The sequence below is a fragment of the Balearica regulorum genome, chromosome 18, assembly GCF_011004875.1.
Source record: "Balearica regulorum gibbericeps isolate bBalReg1 chromosome 18, bBalReg1.pri, whole genome shotgun sequence".
Lineage (NCBI taxonomy): Eukaryota > Metazoa > Chordata > Aves > Gruiformes > Gruidae > Balearica > Balearica regulorum.
This window is the reverse complement of record NC_046201.1, coordinates 8,309,260-8,325,829: the sequence shown is the minus strand read 5'-3', so window position 1 is coordinate 8,325,829 and position 16,570 is coordinate 8,309,260. Positions and strand designations below refer to the sequence as shown.

The following is a 16,570-nucleotide window of genomic DNA, read 5'->3' as shown; positions in this document are numbered from 1 at the left end:
TCCCAAGCTAGGCCCTGTGCGGCGCAGCCCCTGTCGCTATGGTAACGGGGGCCTTTCTCTGAGGGCGGCGCGCACCATGGCGGCGCCTTTGCTGAGCGCGGCGCTGTGCGGCGTCCGTGGCGGGCGGGCCTTCGGCACGGCCGGTGAGACACGGGCCGGGGAGCCCCGGTTCCCTCATGGGTGGGCGGTGGGAGCAGTTTGGGGTAGGAGAGGAACTCTCGGACGCCCGAATTTCCCAAGCGTTCCTGGCGAGGCCGGCTCGGAGAGACGGGGGTGGTTCCGGCCCGGGACCGCGCTCCTTCTTTTCCCGGGCTCTCTCGGCCTCATTTCTTGCTCTCTGTGTAAAACGGGAACTCTCTCCACTTCCAGCTGCGCTCTGCAAGCGGGCAGCCCCGCTAGGGCCGATGCCCAACGAAGATATTGACGTCAGCAACTTGGAAGCGCTGGAAAAATACCGCAGCTTCACTCGCTACTTCAAGCTGGCGGAAAAGGAGAGCAGGAAGCCCCGCTGGTGGAAAACGTACCGGCAGCACACCAACCCCCAGCCAGGTACTCGTGGAAGGAGTTGTGCCACGCAGGGTTTTGCTTCTGAAGGTCAAGGAAGCTGTTATTTGGGCCACGGGTTTGCCCCAAAACCTGTAAAGAGCTGATGAGGTGCTTTGGAACGAGGTTGTCCCTTTTCCAGTGTATATGTTTGCAGAGTGCAAATGTCTTCAGGGAAATGGATGGCAGTTTTCTGGAAGGAGGGAGGCTGGCCAGGACCTGCCAAAAGATGTGGAGCAGTGTAAGGAAGTGATTCCTTGGAACCCCAGTAGTATCAGAGAAAACAGACCAGGAACCAGAGCTTTAGGCCTCCAGCAAGTAATTCAGTCTGGCTGCAGAGCAGCCGCAGAGACCAGACCTGCTCACCAGCCGGCAAACTGGGTCTGGGGTGTGATGAGTTGGGGGGAGGAGGAGAGAGCAGGAGCATGAAGGTGCAGAGGGAAGGCAGAGGTGGTAGAATCAAGTCTCCGATGTCTTGAGGTTTGTGTCTCTTTCACTCACTCTTTAACACTTTTGCAGGGGTCTTGGTTTGGGTATTTTGGGTATTTGCATTTTTTACATACATGATTTTTTCACCCCTCTCTGAAGAGCCAAAGACAGACATCAGCTTACTGCGTGATGAGCTGCCACGGGCAAAGGAAATCAAGGAAAGAAAAAAGATCCTGAGAGAGAACCGCCAGAATGCTGAGATGGAAAGAGCAGCACGGCTCCGGACTGGTCCGTGCCCCACCACCTCCTCTCCCTGCCCTGGCCGCTCTGGGTCCCCAGCCACCTCCTGCAGCGTTTCTCTCTCTCTCTCTGCAGTGCTGATCCCCCTTGATGAGGTCAGAGCTGAGTGGGAGAAGACCAGCGGCCCATTCCACAAGCAGCGTGTGGCGGAGCACTGCGGGATATTTCGTGACTTGTTCAAGGGGGCCACGTTCACCCCCTGGGTTACCTTGAGGGTGGAGTACAGCCAAGAGGATGAAGACCTCGTGCCAGTCTACTATGGGAACATGGTGACTCCATCAGAGGTGCGTGAGGGGAGCTGGGAACACCCTTGACCCCATTGGAAGCCTGGGTGTTTCTGTCAGATGCTTCCAATGGGCATTGACCGTTCTGGGGGGTTTCTTGAGAAGGGTGTTTCCTCTGTGATGAACAAAATAGGTTTCTTGGACATGATAAAGACAGAGCTTTGCAACAGGATCATTATCTGCTAGCAGGCTGATGTTTGTTAACCCTCTGGGGGCTCTCCAGGTGGAGCTGGATTACTTGGTGGCGTGGCCGTGCCCATGTTCTTTGCCTTGGAAATCCTGACCTGTTGTTTGAGTGATTTACATTCTGTTTGTGTTGCTCATTTAGGCTTCCAGTCCCCCTGCAGTGTCATATGCGGCAGATAAAGGCTCTCTCTGGACTTTGTTGCTGACAAATCCAGGTGAGTAGCAGGTTCTTTAAAAAGACCACGTTTAAACGGGGTTGTTTCACTCTGCTTTTGGTTAACTCCTGTTTCTTTTGGCTGCACAGTCAGAGATGATGTGATACCTTCTAAGTAGGGATGTGTTATGCATGCAGGAAAGATTGTAGCCTCACCAAATCTCTAGTAGTTGAGAGACGGGACAGTGATGCAACAGGACCTATGTCAGAGTGTAGTGGAAGCAATTCCCTGATGCCCATCTTTTGCTTACCCCCAAACTCCTCTCTCCCTCAGCAGTCCGCCTGGGAGGTCGGTTAGCTGACACTTCACTCTGGGAAACCAGGACACAGTGAAGCAGCTGACCAAGAAGTCCTTTTAATCTCAGAATTGCATCTGTAGAGTTCTTTGTTCCTTGTTTTAAGCTCAGCCCTAGAAGAATGAGTTACTTTTCTGCTAGGAAAGGACTGTTGGGAGGTCTTGAGCTGCCCCTTCCGTTCAAAGTGGGTCTGGGCCTTCTCACTTTGGGGTTGATGCCAACACCAGGTTGTCACAAAGTTGTTTTTCTCCGTTGCAGATGGGCATTTACGAGACGCGAACTCGGAGTACCTCCACTGGCTGGTGTGAGTACTGCACATCAGAGCTGTGCGCTGCTTGGCTCGGGGAAAAGCCCAGGCAGAGAGGGCAGTAACTCCTCCAACAGAGCTTGGGAAAGAACTGTTTGCTAAGGCAGTTCCGTGGCTTTGTCTGGTGCTCCTGCCATTAGCGTCTTTACCCCTGTGTTCTGGATGCAGTAGTTCCAGGCGTTGCTGCTGTTCGGCATTCAAAACGCTGGGCATGATTTTTCTTCCAGTGAAAGCAGCCTCTACTACCCGTTTGCTTGTCAAACGGGCATAAGTCACGTCGAAGTGCAGCACAGAGTGATTCGCAGTCCTGGGTGAGTCTGCTGGTCCTGATGTGGGGAAGTGAGTGATACATAGTGAAGTCAATTTCTTTGTGTTCAGGACGAACATCCCAGGCAACGACATCAAGTCAGGCAAGGAGGTCTGTCATTACTTACCCCCCTTCCCTGCCATGGGAACTGGCTACCATCGCTTCATCTTTCTCCTCTTCAAGCAAGACTGCCCCATAGATTTCAGCGAGGATGTTCGGCCCGTGCCATGGTAATTCAGGCTCTCACTGGGCAGTTTCACACTCGCTTGGCAGGGCTGTTACTGCTTGTTATGCCGGCATGCTCCTTACTGCTGTAGGAGAGCAGTTCCTTTTAATCTGCAGGGTTCAGGGCTGCTTTGAGTTTGTGTGTCACCTGAAGCCACAATCCCAGCCCTGCAAAGTCCTGTTGCTTCAAACCAGGCTGTTAAGAAAGTGGTTTGCCCTGCCTGGGGCAGAGATGTGCACAGAGCTGGAGAAGCTGGGATTTTCTTTCAGTGATTTCCTCTTCCACCTCTGTTTTATAGACTCCGGGGTGATATGGAGAAGCAGTTTCCTACCAGGGTGGTGCAGGAAAAGAGGTTCACCTCAGCTCTTGTGCTTGTGTCTTGTTTCCAGCCACAGCCTCAAGATGCGAACCTTTAGCACGTTTGACTTCTACAGAAAGCACGAGGATGCAATGACCCCAGCAGGACTGGCGTTTTTCCAGTGTCAGTGGGACAGCTCCGTTACTTCGGTCTTCCATCAGCTTCTCAGTAAGAAACACAACGTGCAGGGATGCTGGAGGGGGCCCATTTGTGGGCTGGGACATGGCCCCTGCGTGTAACACACAGGTCAGCGGGTGAGCTGTGGCTGCAGGCTCTTCCTTGGTCCTGGCACTTGTCTAGGATCTGTTACAGCGCAGACTGGGTACTCACTGAGCCATCCTCCACCAAACTAACAGCAGTCTGAGGAAACAACCTGTAAAAGGCTGTTTTGTATGAGCATTGTAAGATAACGCCAAGAGGGCCTTCACCAGGGTGTGTTTGAGTAGCCTGTACGCACGTGGGGGCCCTCGCTGGTGAAGGAGAAGTCCTGGGGTTTGGATCTGAGACATCTTGCTAACGTTCTGCGTTGCTCCTTTACAGATATGAGAGAGCCTGTGTTTGAATTCGTGCGACCGCCCGTTTACCATCCTCCACAGTTAAAGTTCCCGCGCCACCAACCTCTGAGGTACCTGGACAGATACCGAGACACCGAGGAGCCCACCTACGGCATTTACTAGGGGTCTGGCCGGCTCTCAAGGCGCTCCGGGGTTTGCTGGGATGCCAGCCAGGTGGATGGGGCTGCCGGCTTCCCTGCATTCGCACAGCTGTGTGCAGCTGGAGCCACCTGCACCTCTGGAGGCAGATGATGAAGTCTCAACCCCTCGGCTCCCAGTTCCCCTGTGTGGGAATTGTGCAGCTGAGGGCAACAGGTGTTCGCAGTGCTGGCAGCTGTGTGGTCAAAAGGCTACTGAAAGAGGATGTTCACAGATGAAAGCAAATCCATGGCCGGGCTGAAATCTTGCTACTGATTCTGTCATGGTGGCAGGGTGGAGTCCTGCTGCCTTGCTTCTGTGCAGGGATCACAGGATCCTTTTGCCTGTTCATGGGACAAACAGAGCCAGGCAGCCTGGATTGCCTCCAGTCACTGTGCTGTGGTTCAGGACTCTGTCAGTTTTCATTTGTGCAGTCCTCTTGAAGAGGTGGGTCTGATTAAACACACTCTGGGCAATGTTGGTAGCACTGCCTTGTCTTTATTGGGAAGAACCTGGTGTCCCAGCCAGTTGGCGTAGAGCTGGGGAGCTTGGCAGGGTGCAGGGGAGAAGGGCAGCCCTTCCCCTGGCCGGGGTTGCTTTCCCCTCTTGGATGTTTTAGGGTGGGAAGAGCGTGGCTGTGCAAGTGGTAAGCCTGCACAAGGTCTATGTTTGTGGAGCTGGCTTCTCCCAACACGTGGGACAAGGGGGCACAGACCCCTGGGAAGGGTCCAAATCCCAGTGGGGCTGACCCCTTAGGAGGTAGTAGATCCTGGGTGGGAGGCAGTAGGTCCTCAGCAGGGTGTCATCCCCCCCCCCCCGAGGGAGCAGATCTCCCAGAAGGCAGCAGATCCCGGGGAGAGGGAAAAATGTCCGACGGGGGGAGCAGATCCCGGGGGTGAGGACCCCCGCGGGGGGCGGGTGATTGGAGACCAGGTCCTGGGCGGTGGGGGGGGGTGGTGTCAGGCACCCCGGGAGGCAGCAGCCCCCCAGCAACTGCGGGGAGCGGAGCTCCGGTGGAGCAGCGGCAGCTCCGGGCGCGGGGAGGCGGAGCGGGCGGGCGGGGCGCGGCGGCTGCCCGCCTCCCGCCGGGGCCGGGGCTGGGGCCGGGACTGGGGCGGGCGGCGGGGTCGGCTGACCGGGGCGCTCAGGGATGGAGACCGCACCCGGGAGCGCCCCGCCGTCCTCCGCCGCGGCGTTGCGGCTGGCGCTGGCTGCTCCGGGGCTGCCCGACGGCCCCTTCGGCTGCCCCATCTGCCTCGACCTCCTGAAGGACCCGGTGACGGTGCCGTGCGGGCATAACTTCTGCCAGGGCTGCTTGGGGGCGCTCCGCCAGCGGCAGGCCCCCCCCGACGGCAGCGGCGGGGCGGGCGGGGCTGTCCGCTGCCCGCTCTGCCAGGAGCCCGTCCCCGCAGCCTTGCGGCTCCGCAAGAACCGCGCCCTCTGCGAGGTGCTGCCGCTACTGGCGGCCGCCGCCGCCGCCGCTGCCGCCGGTTCGTCTCCTCCATCCCCAGCCGCCGTGTCCCCGATGGCACCGGGAGCCGAAGAGGAGGATGCGGCGGGGGAGGAAGGAGCGGCGGTGCTGTGCGACGTCTGCCCGGCGGGTTCGCGAGTGGCGGCGGCGCGATCGTGCCTGGTCTGCCTGGCCTCCTTCTGCGGAGCCCACCTGGAGCCCCACCGCCGCGCCCCCGCCTTCCGCGCCCACCGCCTGGTAGCCCCGCTGCGGCGGCTGGAGGAGGGTCTCTGCCCCCGCCACCTCCAGCCCCTCGACGGCTTCTGCCGCGCCGAGCAAACCTGCGTCTGTGCCCGCTGCCGCGCCCACGAGCATCGCGCCCACGACGTGGTGCCCCTCGAGCGGGAGCGGGAGCACAAGGAGGTGCGTGGGGGGGAGGTATTGGGGGGGGGGGTGCGGAGGTCCCCACACGGGGATTGCCCCGGCGAGCGCTGTGCTGGTGGGGCCGCGGTATGGGGGCGTCCATATGGGGTGCAGTGCTGGCGGGATATCCTGGGTGGGGAGGGATGGGGCAGGCTGAGTGGGGAGGGTGCTGCACCTGTATCCCCATGTGGGACCTAACCCTGGCGTGGGGTGTCCATATGGGGTACAGTGCTGGTGGGGCATCCTGGGTGGAGTGAGGTGCAACACCCCTGGTCCATGCTGCACCCACATCCCCATGGGGGACTTAATCCCCACATGGGAGGTGTGCAGGTGAAGCACTGGGGGGGATGCCCTGTGCGGGGTGGGTGCTGCAGCCCTGTCATAGAATCCTTGAATGGTTTGGGTTGGAAGGGACCTCAAAGCCCATCTACTTCCAACCCTCTGCTACGGACAGGGACACCCTCCACTAGACCAGGTTGCCCAAAGCCTCCTCACAGGGGACCCCATCCCAGCATGGGGTGATGGGGTGCAGTGCCATCAGGGCACCCAGTGGGGTGGGGAAGGGACAGGCAGACAGGGACAGGCATTAGGGGCAGACCTGTTGTCAGACAGCCCGTGGGGTTTGGTCCCACTGTGGGGCCGAACTCACAGCCCCATGGGTGTAGGGCTGGGGGCAAGGGTGCCTGGGACACCCCACAGTGGCCACTCCCGTGGTCACGGGGCACCCGTCTTCTCCGTCTGGTTCCCACAGCTTCATCAAGGCGGTTTTTCTCCGCGCGCTGGCAGCCTGCCCGGCCGCCGCTCCCGCTCCCCCGGCCCTTTGTGTCCTGGTGCTTTGGCAGCGGGGTTTTTTCCGTCACTCCCATTCCCAGATGTGGCTGAGTCACCTCCCAAATTCACACCCACGAGTCTCCCCGGGAGCTGGGCTCCGAGCCCGGCAGAGTGCTGCCTTCCTGGGCACTGCTGCCTCGAGTGTGTGGGGCCTCTGCAGGGCTGCGGGCAGATGGGACCCTACAAGGCTTGTGGTGTGGTGGCATCCCCCATGGGGCATTTGGGGACCTTGGGGGGGGTTTACTTTTTCCAGGGGAGAGCCCGAGGGCTGCAGACGTGCTGGCGGGGAGTACAGTGGCAGCCTTGAGCCAGCTCCCACTCCCTCATGGGCTCTTGGGGCTGCAGGAAAACCCTTTTGCTGGCGTTATTAGTCATCAAGTGCCTTAAAATAGAAAGCGCGTGTGATCCCAGCCCCAAGGAGCTGTCAGGCCTCGGCAGACGCTGCTTAACATCGCCTGCACGGCCTCTGCGGCAGCTTCCTGCACTGCCCACGCGCTGCGGTGGACGGGGAAAGCACCCGTCCCCCCTCACTGGGCACAGGCACCACAGGGATCTGGAGTGAGGGGCTGAGCATCGAGGGAAGGAGCTGCTCCAGCTGGGGAGTGCAATGCCCTTCTGCTCCCGAGGGACCCGTCCTCGTGATGGGCAATGGCTGGCGCTAACAATAGCACGTCAGGAAACACCACGTTTGGCCGGTGCTTCCTTTGCAGCCACACAGCACCCCGTGCTCCCGAGCCGGTTTGCTTTGCTCCTAACGAGAAATGTCCAGGAGACTCAGCGCTGCGTTTCTGAGTGCTCTGGGTCTGCCTTTTGGTTTCTGCACCCGTCCCAGGCGGAATTTTCCCAGCCTTGGGATACACACGAAGTGCACATGGCTTAGCTGCACTCGCTGCAATCACTGCCCGATGGTTTTGGTTTCAGATTCCTCTTTTGTTTGGTTTACGCTGGGACTGGGGTGGGGACCGTGGAGCTGGGCATGGCCCTTTGCAGCCCGGCTGCTCCTTGCGTTTTCCAACCGAGTGAGAAGGATGTTTGCAGGTTGGATGTTGCTGGGGGTGGCGGGGGGAATGGGAAAACAACTTGCAATCCCCTTGTGCTCTTCAGCCAAAGCCTGGTAGCAAGGTCACGGTCAGAGTGGGGGCTGCGGGTTGAACTTAGGGAGAGGCAGGGTCCCCCATGTCTCCCTGCCGCAGGGAGTGGGGGGGTCAGAGCTCAGTGTTTGTCCCTCGCGTCCGCAGGCCCAACAAGCCAAATTCCTTAGCGATGCGGAGAACGAGCTGGAAGAGCTGGCGGTCACCATCGCGCAGGCCAAGAAGATGGTGGAGCTCATTAAGGTGACTGCGATGGCTTCGCTCCATTAGCACAGCTCTGCTGGGCTGGGGAATGGAGGCGAAGGGGCCGTGAGCTTTTGGGGCGTGGGGGGGGGGGCAGAGGTGGTGCTCACAGGGGAGCAAGCGCTCCGTAAAATGCTGGTGACCCTGGCAAGGATCCCCGAGGGTGCTTGTTTCTTATCTCTGCTAACCCTCCTGGCATCTCTGGTTGCTTTCATTTCCAACCTGGAAGGAAGAACGGGGCAAGGACGGTGGCAGGGCATCCGCTGGCTCTTGCACCTTCTCTCCCCAGGCTCACGGGGGTTTTGGTCCCCTCTGGTCCTTGTGCAAACATGTCACTTCACCATCTGGGGACACAAGACGTGGTGGAGCAGTAAGCAGCCGTGCCCAGCCAGGTCCCTTGACATCTAGGTTGTAAAGTGCTCCATGCTCTTGGGAGAAGGGGCTTACGGGGTGTCAGGGGGATCCCGCAGAGCTAGAGCTGGGCGCTGGGCAGGGGACAGGGGTGCCCTCCTGCACCCTCGCCCGTGGGAGGTGACCCTGACCCCTCTCTCCCTGTGCTCAGGGTGCTGCCACAAAGGAGAGGGAAAGAGTCGAGAAGCTCTTTGCAGAAGCCTCTGAGGTCCTGGCGACCTTCCAGAAGGAGGTAGCTGGTTTTATCGAGGACGGGGAGCGCTCCATGCTGGGGGAGGCCGAGGCTGATCTCCGCTGGAAGGAGGAGAGGCGAGCCAAGCTGGCCCAGTGCAAGCAAAACCTGGAGAACGTCCCCAGCACCGACACCATCTACTTCCTCCAGGTGCCTGGGTGGGATGGGGCGAGGAGAAGGAGCCTAGAACGTTGTCTTTTGGGGTTTTCTCCTGTTTCACGTGGAGCTGGGTGCCAGGAGCCCTGGGATGTGAGAGCTGCCGAGTCTCACTCCTGTTGGCACAGTCCTCTCCCCTCCCCGATCCTGGGGGACCAGGCGGCCAAGACTTTCTCCTCTGTCACCCCCACGTCCATCCTGGTCGTGACCTGGGAGAAGCTGATGCGCTGCCCAGGCTGGGTACCCAGGTGTGGGGGGCAGAGAGTGAGAGGTTGGGGTCTCCCACTGCCCCATCCAGCATCCCCCCCCCTGCCCTGGCAGCCCTGGGAGGAGATGCCGCTCGTCAGGTGGGCATGCTCTGGGTCCAGATTTGAAAGGGAGTGAAGAGAAGGTGCCAGGAACACGCGGCCGGGAAAGCGCTTCTCCTCCCTTATGCAAGGCTGTCCTTGGGCCAAGTCCTGCGAGCTGCCAGTTCCCAAATCCTCCGGGGAAGGGTGGGGTTGCGGAACGAGAGACAACTTCGGCTTGTTTGAAACCTCCTGAAACTCTGTCTTTTTGGCTCAGGAGTTTCAGGCCTTAAAAGTAGCCATGGAAGAAAATCTCTCCCCTGCTCCGAGTTTCCAGAATGAGCTGAACTTCACCAAATGCACCCAAGCTGTGGGCGCCGTGAAGGATGTGCTGTCTGCTGCCTGCAAAAACCAGCGGGACCACTTGCAGGGAAAAGGAATTGATGGGCTGAGTTACCAGGAGATGGAGGAAGGTTTGTGTTCACCCAGCCCCTCTGCCCGGAGGTCACCCCATCACCTTCCGTCCTCCCCGCGTAGGTGGGAGACGCCTGCAGGCTCGATGGCCCCTGCGAGCGCTGGCCCCTCTCCCTCCAGCCCTGGAAGCTGCCCGGCACGATTGCGCTGCACGTTGCACAATCCCTGTCTGGGCTTATGCCTCATCCTTGAGGTTTGATGAATTTTTCCACGGAGACTGGAGAGGCAACAAACAGCCTGGGAGCTAGGCAGGGCCCTGCGGGAGGGGGCAAGTGGCCAAAGTGGCCTCCCATGAAAGGGGACTCTTTCTTCCCAGGATAGACGATCCTCTTCATGGGGCAGGCTGTGGTCTCCCAAACCTGCCAGGGTTCAAAAGTCACTGCGGCAGCTTTCTCCCGCGCTTTCTCATTTAAGGCTGAGCTCTGTCCTCTCATTTTCTCGCATGCCTCTGGGAATTGCAGCCGGCTCCTTGCCACCCCCCCGGCCATCTCCCTGGGGTGGCAAAGTTGGCATCTGTCCTTTCCCGTGTCCGAGACGGCAGGGATGTGCAGGGGGAGCTGGGGATGCCAGCTGGGGCTCGGGGGCCGCAGCAGCTGGGTCCCATCGGGGTGTCGGGCGCGGGGGCTATGCTCCAGTAACACCCTTGTTTGTGGCACCAGTTTCTTCGTTGATGGCAAACCCTTCTGTCCCTGTCTCTGCAGCGTTGGCTGAGTCCCGATTTCCAGACAAGTCAAACAATCCCGCCTGCCTGGAAAGCCGTGATTACTTCCTGAAATGTAAGCGAGGGACTTTTGCTTTGACAGTTGTTGCTAAGGTCCATCTTCCCTTTCCTCTCTCCCGCCCGGCCGGCTCCTTCCCGCATGCCTGGCCGGCGCTGGTCCCGAGCCGACGGCTGGCAGGAGCACGTCTGCCACCGGAGGAAATATTGCTCAGCTAACAAGGAAGCTTCCTTGCTTTCCTGACAACGGTCATAATCTGTTTAAGTGATATTTTTTTTCCCTTGTCTGTGGTTCTGCCAGACCAGCTGCCAGGGGGGTTGCAGGCATCCTGCGTAATTTCTGCTGCCTTCCAGCCCTTGACGAATTGGATCCTCCATTAAATTAGATCAGAGTTTGTGCATCTGCCTTGTTTGCTGCAGAGCAGTGGACTGATGAGGGTCAGCTTCGGCGGCAGCAAGCAGAGGGACAATTCAGTGGCTGAGCAGAGACAGCGGGGCAGAAGAGGCTGAGGCTGGAGAGTGCGGGGCTGGGTTTGGGCTCCAAGAACCCACTATGGGCTTCAGACATGCCATGGCTTCAGAACTGCAAGGCAATCGGCAGCGATGCCTGTCCAGGGCTGTTCCCTCCAGCCATCCCCTCTGTCTGGGATCCAGCAGCGGTTCTCACGTGGCCCCGCTCGCCGGGGGCTGGCTCTGCTCCCGTGGGAGCCGTGGGGCGCGAGAGCTGACTGCAAGGAGCAGTTGGTTTGTAGCCCGTATTCATCCTGCTTATGGGAGCATCCCCTCTTTCTGCCCCTTATCCTCGTCGGCTGAAACTGGCCGTGGGATTTAAAAGCAAGGGGACAGATGACGGTAGAAGTCAGAAAGGATCGTGCTAATGGCCAGGGGATCAGAGCGGGGAGGGCCGGGAGGATTGCCTCCTGTTTCCCTCCTCATCCTCATGTCTCCTTCTTGCCCCACACAGTTGCCTTCATCATTGACCTGGACAGTGACACAGCTGACAAGTTCATCCAGCTGTTTGGCACCAAAGGGGCCAAGCGGGTGCTGTGCCCCATCTCCTACCCGGAAAGCCCGACCCGGTTCATCAACTGCGAGCAGGTGCTGGGTGTGAACCTCATGAACCGGGGCAACTACTACTGGGAAGTGGAGCTCATCGACGGCTGGGTCAGCATCGGCGTCATCGCTGAGGACTTCGACCCCCGGGAGTCCTACAACCGTGGGCGCCTGGGACGGAATGAGAAGTCCTGCTGCCTGCAGTGGAACGGACAGAATTACGTGGCCTGGTTTGGTGGCTTTGAGTCTGTCATCCAGCAGCCGTTTTTCCAAACAATTGGGGTCTTCCTGGAGTATTCGGAGAAGGCCCTGACCTTCTATGGAGTCAAGGACTCCAAGATGACCTGCCTGCAGCAGCTCAAGGTCTCCCATTTTGCCAAGGGTCAGTTTGACCCGTTCCAGAACAAGATCAACCACCAATTTGCCTCTCTTTTCTTGTGCAAGCTGAAACCAGCCTTCTTCTTGGAGAGCGTTGATGCCCACCTGCAGATCGGGCCACTGAAGAAAGATTGCGTTTCGGTGCTAAAGCGTAGGTAACTGCCCAGAGAGCGGGAGCCCGGGAGGACCCAGAAGAGTCTCTCCTGCAGCGTATTGCCGGCATCACGGCCTCTCTTTGGTAGCGTTGTATTTCTCTGTGGCAGTCCTCCCTCCTCGCTCTGTGCTGTTGGTGACCCAGGGGTGGATGAAATCGTCTGGCGGGCAGAGCCGTGGTGGGAGCCAGGAGGGAGCTGGATCCGAGTGCCGGCTCTGCCGCTCGGCTGCTGAGCGAACTTGGGCGAGTCTCTGTGCTGCTCCCTGCCCCTCAGTTTCCCTTTCTGGACGTCAGGGACCACGATAGAGCCTTTCTTGGTAAAGTGCATTGCTCAGGAGAAGTGTCATGTAGATCTTGGCCAGCTGCCGGGCTGCCCGGTCCCTCTCCTTAATATCTACTCGCACTGCCCTGGCAACTTGCACCAATGCTCTGCTTTGTGCCTTATCTCCATCTCTGTGTCGCTGCTGCTTTTTTGAGCCTTGGCTCATCGACACCTTCCGCACGCTCCTTACGAAGTGCCTTTGAAGTAACAAGCCCAGCATGGACCGGGTGAACCCCCAAAGCAGATGCGGTCGCTTCCCTGGTGCCCGTATCACTGTCGTGCCTTGGCGTGGGTGAGCAGGGGGCTCCGCGGTGGGTGGGATGCAGAGGAGCCCGGCTGGGTGCAGGGGCGATGCTGGGTGACACAGTACCTGTCCCTGCGGGACTGATCACCCGTCAGTGCTGCAAACTTGAAACGAAGAGCTTTGCCCTCCCTCGCACTGCGGCCAGTCGGTATTTTGAACGCTGGTCCGTGGCCAGGCTCATTTGGGAAAAGCCACAGTCCTCTGTGTGTTGGAGGCCCCTGCCCCACCGCAGCCAAAAATCCCAGCGGGGAAAGGAGAGAAACCTTCTGCCAAGCAACAGCAGCACCGTTCCTGCCTTGAGATGGCAAAGCGAGCAGCACAAGACAGTTCTGAGGATGTGCTTTTAGTAAACACGGTCCTCAGGAACTGCTTACCAAAACTTTACAGCCAATGTTTTTAATGACCCTACTATTTTAGGGATTTTAATACTCCCAACTCCTAAAGTTCCCTGGGTGCACTTATGCTCTAAATGAGCTTAAAGAGTTTTTAAGTGACAAAAGAGGTGCTGTGCATATGTCCCAGGGGCAAATGGTGTGTTTTAGGGACAGCTGTGAGCGCATGATAAAAGGTGCAGCATCAGTCAGTTACTAAATGACCTTTTAGACTATGGCATTAAGTAACAATTAACAAAAAATACTCTCAAGCAAGTGTCCCCACTGGGAAAGGTGGAAACTTGAGGCTGAGAGCCAAAAATGCCAGTTCACTTGTCCTAAGGGAGCTTTTCCAGAAGAAAAATACAGAAATGCTGCCTGTAAGGGTGGCACAGTGCAGCCCTTGTCTCCGCGCAGCGTGCCTTTCCACAAGTTTATTTTTTCTGGGATTAGTTTGCTACCTACCTCCCAAAGCTTGCTTTATATATATCTAGAGATATGTAATATATACCTAGAGAGAAAATATATTCAGTCAGGTTCTTTGCTGGCGTCAGTGAGTCAGTGATGACGCATCAACGGTCAACAGGGATGGAAAATGGCCCATTTAGCTAAATATATGAAATATATATATATATATATTCCCCAAAGGATAAGCTGGAAATCATAGTGGTATATTCAAAGGAAGCCAAGGGAAAAAAGTGAACGTGAATAAAAAGGCAGCCACAAAGCCAAGAGGTTTAAAGTTAAAGCCACGTTTACATAAACACCGAGGTTTAAAGAGCTTTTTTACTGGAACTCGTTTGCCGGCGCTGCCAATTCCTGCTGGCGCGGGAAGCGGTGCCGGTCCCCAGCAAGCGACGGCCACTGTGGGCTCTCCTTGGAGGGGCTGAAGGGTCCGAATGCAGCCGCCCCTTCCCCAGGGCAGGGCTGGTGACTCGGTCTGGGAGGGGGACCGCTGGGATGTGCCTGCAAATCCCTCCTCTTCCTCCTCCTCCGCATGCGATGACTCCTAAAATAGTGCAGGCGGTGGGAAAAGGGGAGGTAGGGCTTCCAGCGTGAGATCTTCGGGTGAAAGCTTGACCTCTCCTGGCCAGCAGGAATGCTGCCCGGACTTCTGTCTGGAGGGAATTCACTCCCCTTGGCCTGAGCTCCTACCTCAAAGGCGCTTTGTTTCACTCACGCCAGTCGCTCTCCTGCAAAACTCAGCCTTTGCACGCGATGTCAGCGGTGACATAGCGCAGACGTCGCTGCTGTTTTGATAACACCAGCAAGGACTTGGTATCAGGAATGCCTTAGCAGATAAGAAAGGTAGAGACATGCAACAGCTCGTGCACGGTCATGTCCCGAGAGGAAGAGGAAGGTAACCTTGATCTCTGCTGCATGCCTGCAGGACGAGATCTCACATGCGAGCTCCTGTCTCGGCTCTGTCTGGGCCCTAAATCTCATTTATTCAGGCAAAACTCCCACAGTTTGCAGTGAGGAGTTTTGCCAGAGTAAATACAGCAGATCTGGGCCTTTGCCCCATTTCGTTTAGCCGTAGGCGGATTGATTGCTCCGTGGGGAAACCCGTGCTCAAGCCACGCGTCCCTCCCTTCTCCGTGTTGCCCGATGCACGGATTCAAGTCCCTGAACTCCTACAGGGTTTGGGATGGTTCGGAAGGATCCGTGCGCCTTTCCCTTTCCATCCTGTAACCACACGGGAGCAGCTCAGGAGGACGCATCTGGTGTTCGGGCTTTGCTTCTGCTTGTGCCGCTGTTTTTCTTTAATTCTCCTCTGCCCCGAGAGCTGGGGTGCTGATACGCAGCTTTACGCAGGGTTTAAGGGCTCCTGTAGATGCGATGCGGTTGGGAAGCACTACCCAACCCTCTCCTTCCTCCTGCTTGCTTTACTCCTGGTTGGAAGCTCTATAAATCCTCACGGTTTAGGGTGTAAAGCAAATTCTGACCCATTTAAGATGGGAGCAATCCCCCTTGCTGGGATGTTGGACCAGAGTTTGCTCCGTGTTGCCAATAATTTGGGGTGTAAACTGGAATGATAAGGAAATGTGCACTATGCCAGCTCTGAATTCGCTGATTTTGCTGCGAACGAAGGGCTAAATGCGGCGTGTGGCGAGTTTAGATGGGTAGATAGCGCTTGGCAATTTAAACAGCCTTTCCGTGTTCCCTTGAGTTATTTCTGCTGTCACAGAGTGTTCCTCCTTTTAATTAGGATTTTTTAAATATAGTTACTGTAGAGTATTTTACAATGTGTGAAAAAACTGTAACAGAATAATATAATTATGTTAGAGACTATGATTTGCCATTAAATATTACACAGACATCGCTCTGGGTTGTCTTTCCTTTAAATACCAAACCGTTAGAGCTGTCCCATTATCTCGTGTTTATTTTTCTGTGTCCTGTACATCTGGCATAAAATAACACAGATTTTATTTTCCAAGGGTGTCTAAGGGAATTGTGCCAAATACACATTTTTATTGCTTGACTACAAAAGGAGCGGAAGAATCCTAAAATGCAATAACAATATTGTCAGTCCTGGGCAATTCAAAACAATGAATTGCCTCAGTTCTCTCTTCTACCTTGGTCCTCAGCTTAGAAATAACAAAGATGAACAGATTAGGCATGTTTTCCTTATTTTTTTCAGCTTTTAGAGTATAAATTTCCAAGGTTTTCTATGTGACAAGGAGGTCTAGAACTTCCCACACATGCTGGCATTCGCACTGGCACATTTTTTTAAACGAAGGCTGAGTTTCTTAATACCAAATATCGGCTGGAGCTAAGAGAAAAACATTATTGGGTGAGTTTTAGACCATGAGAGGTGGCAATGCTTTAGCTTCTGTGGAAGCCGAGTTGGTGTCTGCTACTGACTTTAATAGGAGAGGAATTGGGACTGTTTGTTACAAGCATTTCTTAAAAGGGAAACTTACAGCTTATTGAAAAAAAGTGGATATGAAAAGCACAAACTTGTTCTTTTCTTGCCAAGAACCGTACAGATTATGTCACTGCATTTATTTAAATCTGGTTTCCATTATCCAGTGTTTCTGCTTTTCTCCCCACATCCCATCTGGTTCTCAGGCACTCAGACAGGGCTGGGCTACAAACCCTGCAGGACAAAGCTCAAGGCCATATAAAAAAATATAATTTAGGGAAAAAAAAAAAAGATAATTGAGGGTAATATATGTTTTTTATATATATTCGTATATTATTGATATACAGTTGTCTGTTATTGATACGACGAATCTTTCAAAACACATGATTAGTTTTGCAGGGCTTCTATTTTTAATGAAACTATGCAGTCGTTAATTTTTTAAGAATTCCTCCTGCTTGCATACCTGGAGGCAGGAGATTAGACCTTTGCTGTAGCTCTGCCAACGCTGCAGATTTTACTGCCCCCAGATTCCCTCCCTCTCTCCCGACAGACAGACAGACAGACACGGTCCTGACTTGTTTACAGGGAGACCTGTTACTCCTTCCAGTTTAACACTCTCCAATATAAAGGGGTAATTTTAGGATGTGACTGATTCCAGCATGGG

At 56.1% G+C, this 16,570-nt stretch overlaps 2 protein-coding genes across 2 annotated transcripts; both read left to right on the top strand.

Moving 5' to 3' along the window:
• Positions 1-24: 24 nt before the first annotated feature.
• On the top strand, positions 25-4,622 carry MRPL38 (mitochondrial ribosomal protein L38). Its single transcript, XM_075770513.1, has 9 exons — positions 25-143; positions 370-549; positions 1,132-1,260; positions 1,348-1,556; positions 1,885-1,957; positions 2,511-2,556; positions 2,938-3,096; positions 3,482-3,618; positions 3,991-4,622. Exons 1-9 carry the CDS (start codon positions 77-79, stop codon positions 4,125-4,127), a joined length of 1,137 nt encoding a protein of 378 aa, XP_075626628.1. The 5' UTR covers positions 25-76; the 3' UTR covers positions 4,128-4,622.
• A 616-nt stretch (positions 4,623-5,238) lies between these two features.
• On the top strand, positions 5,239-15,362 carry TRIM47 (tripartite motif containing 47). Its single transcript, XM_075771102.1, has 6 exons — positions 5,239-6,015; positions 8,085-8,180; positions 8,743-8,973; positions 9,544-9,739; positions 10,442-10,516; positions 11,423-15,362. The coding sequence occupies exons 1-6, from the start codon at positions 5,293-5,295 to the stop codon at positions 12,046-12,048; spliced, it is 1,947 nt and encodes a 648-aa protein (XP_075627217.1). The 5' UTR covers positions 5,239-5,292; the 3' UTR covers positions 12,049-15,362.
• The last annotated feature ends 1,208 nt before the right edge of the window (positions 15,363-16,570 follow it).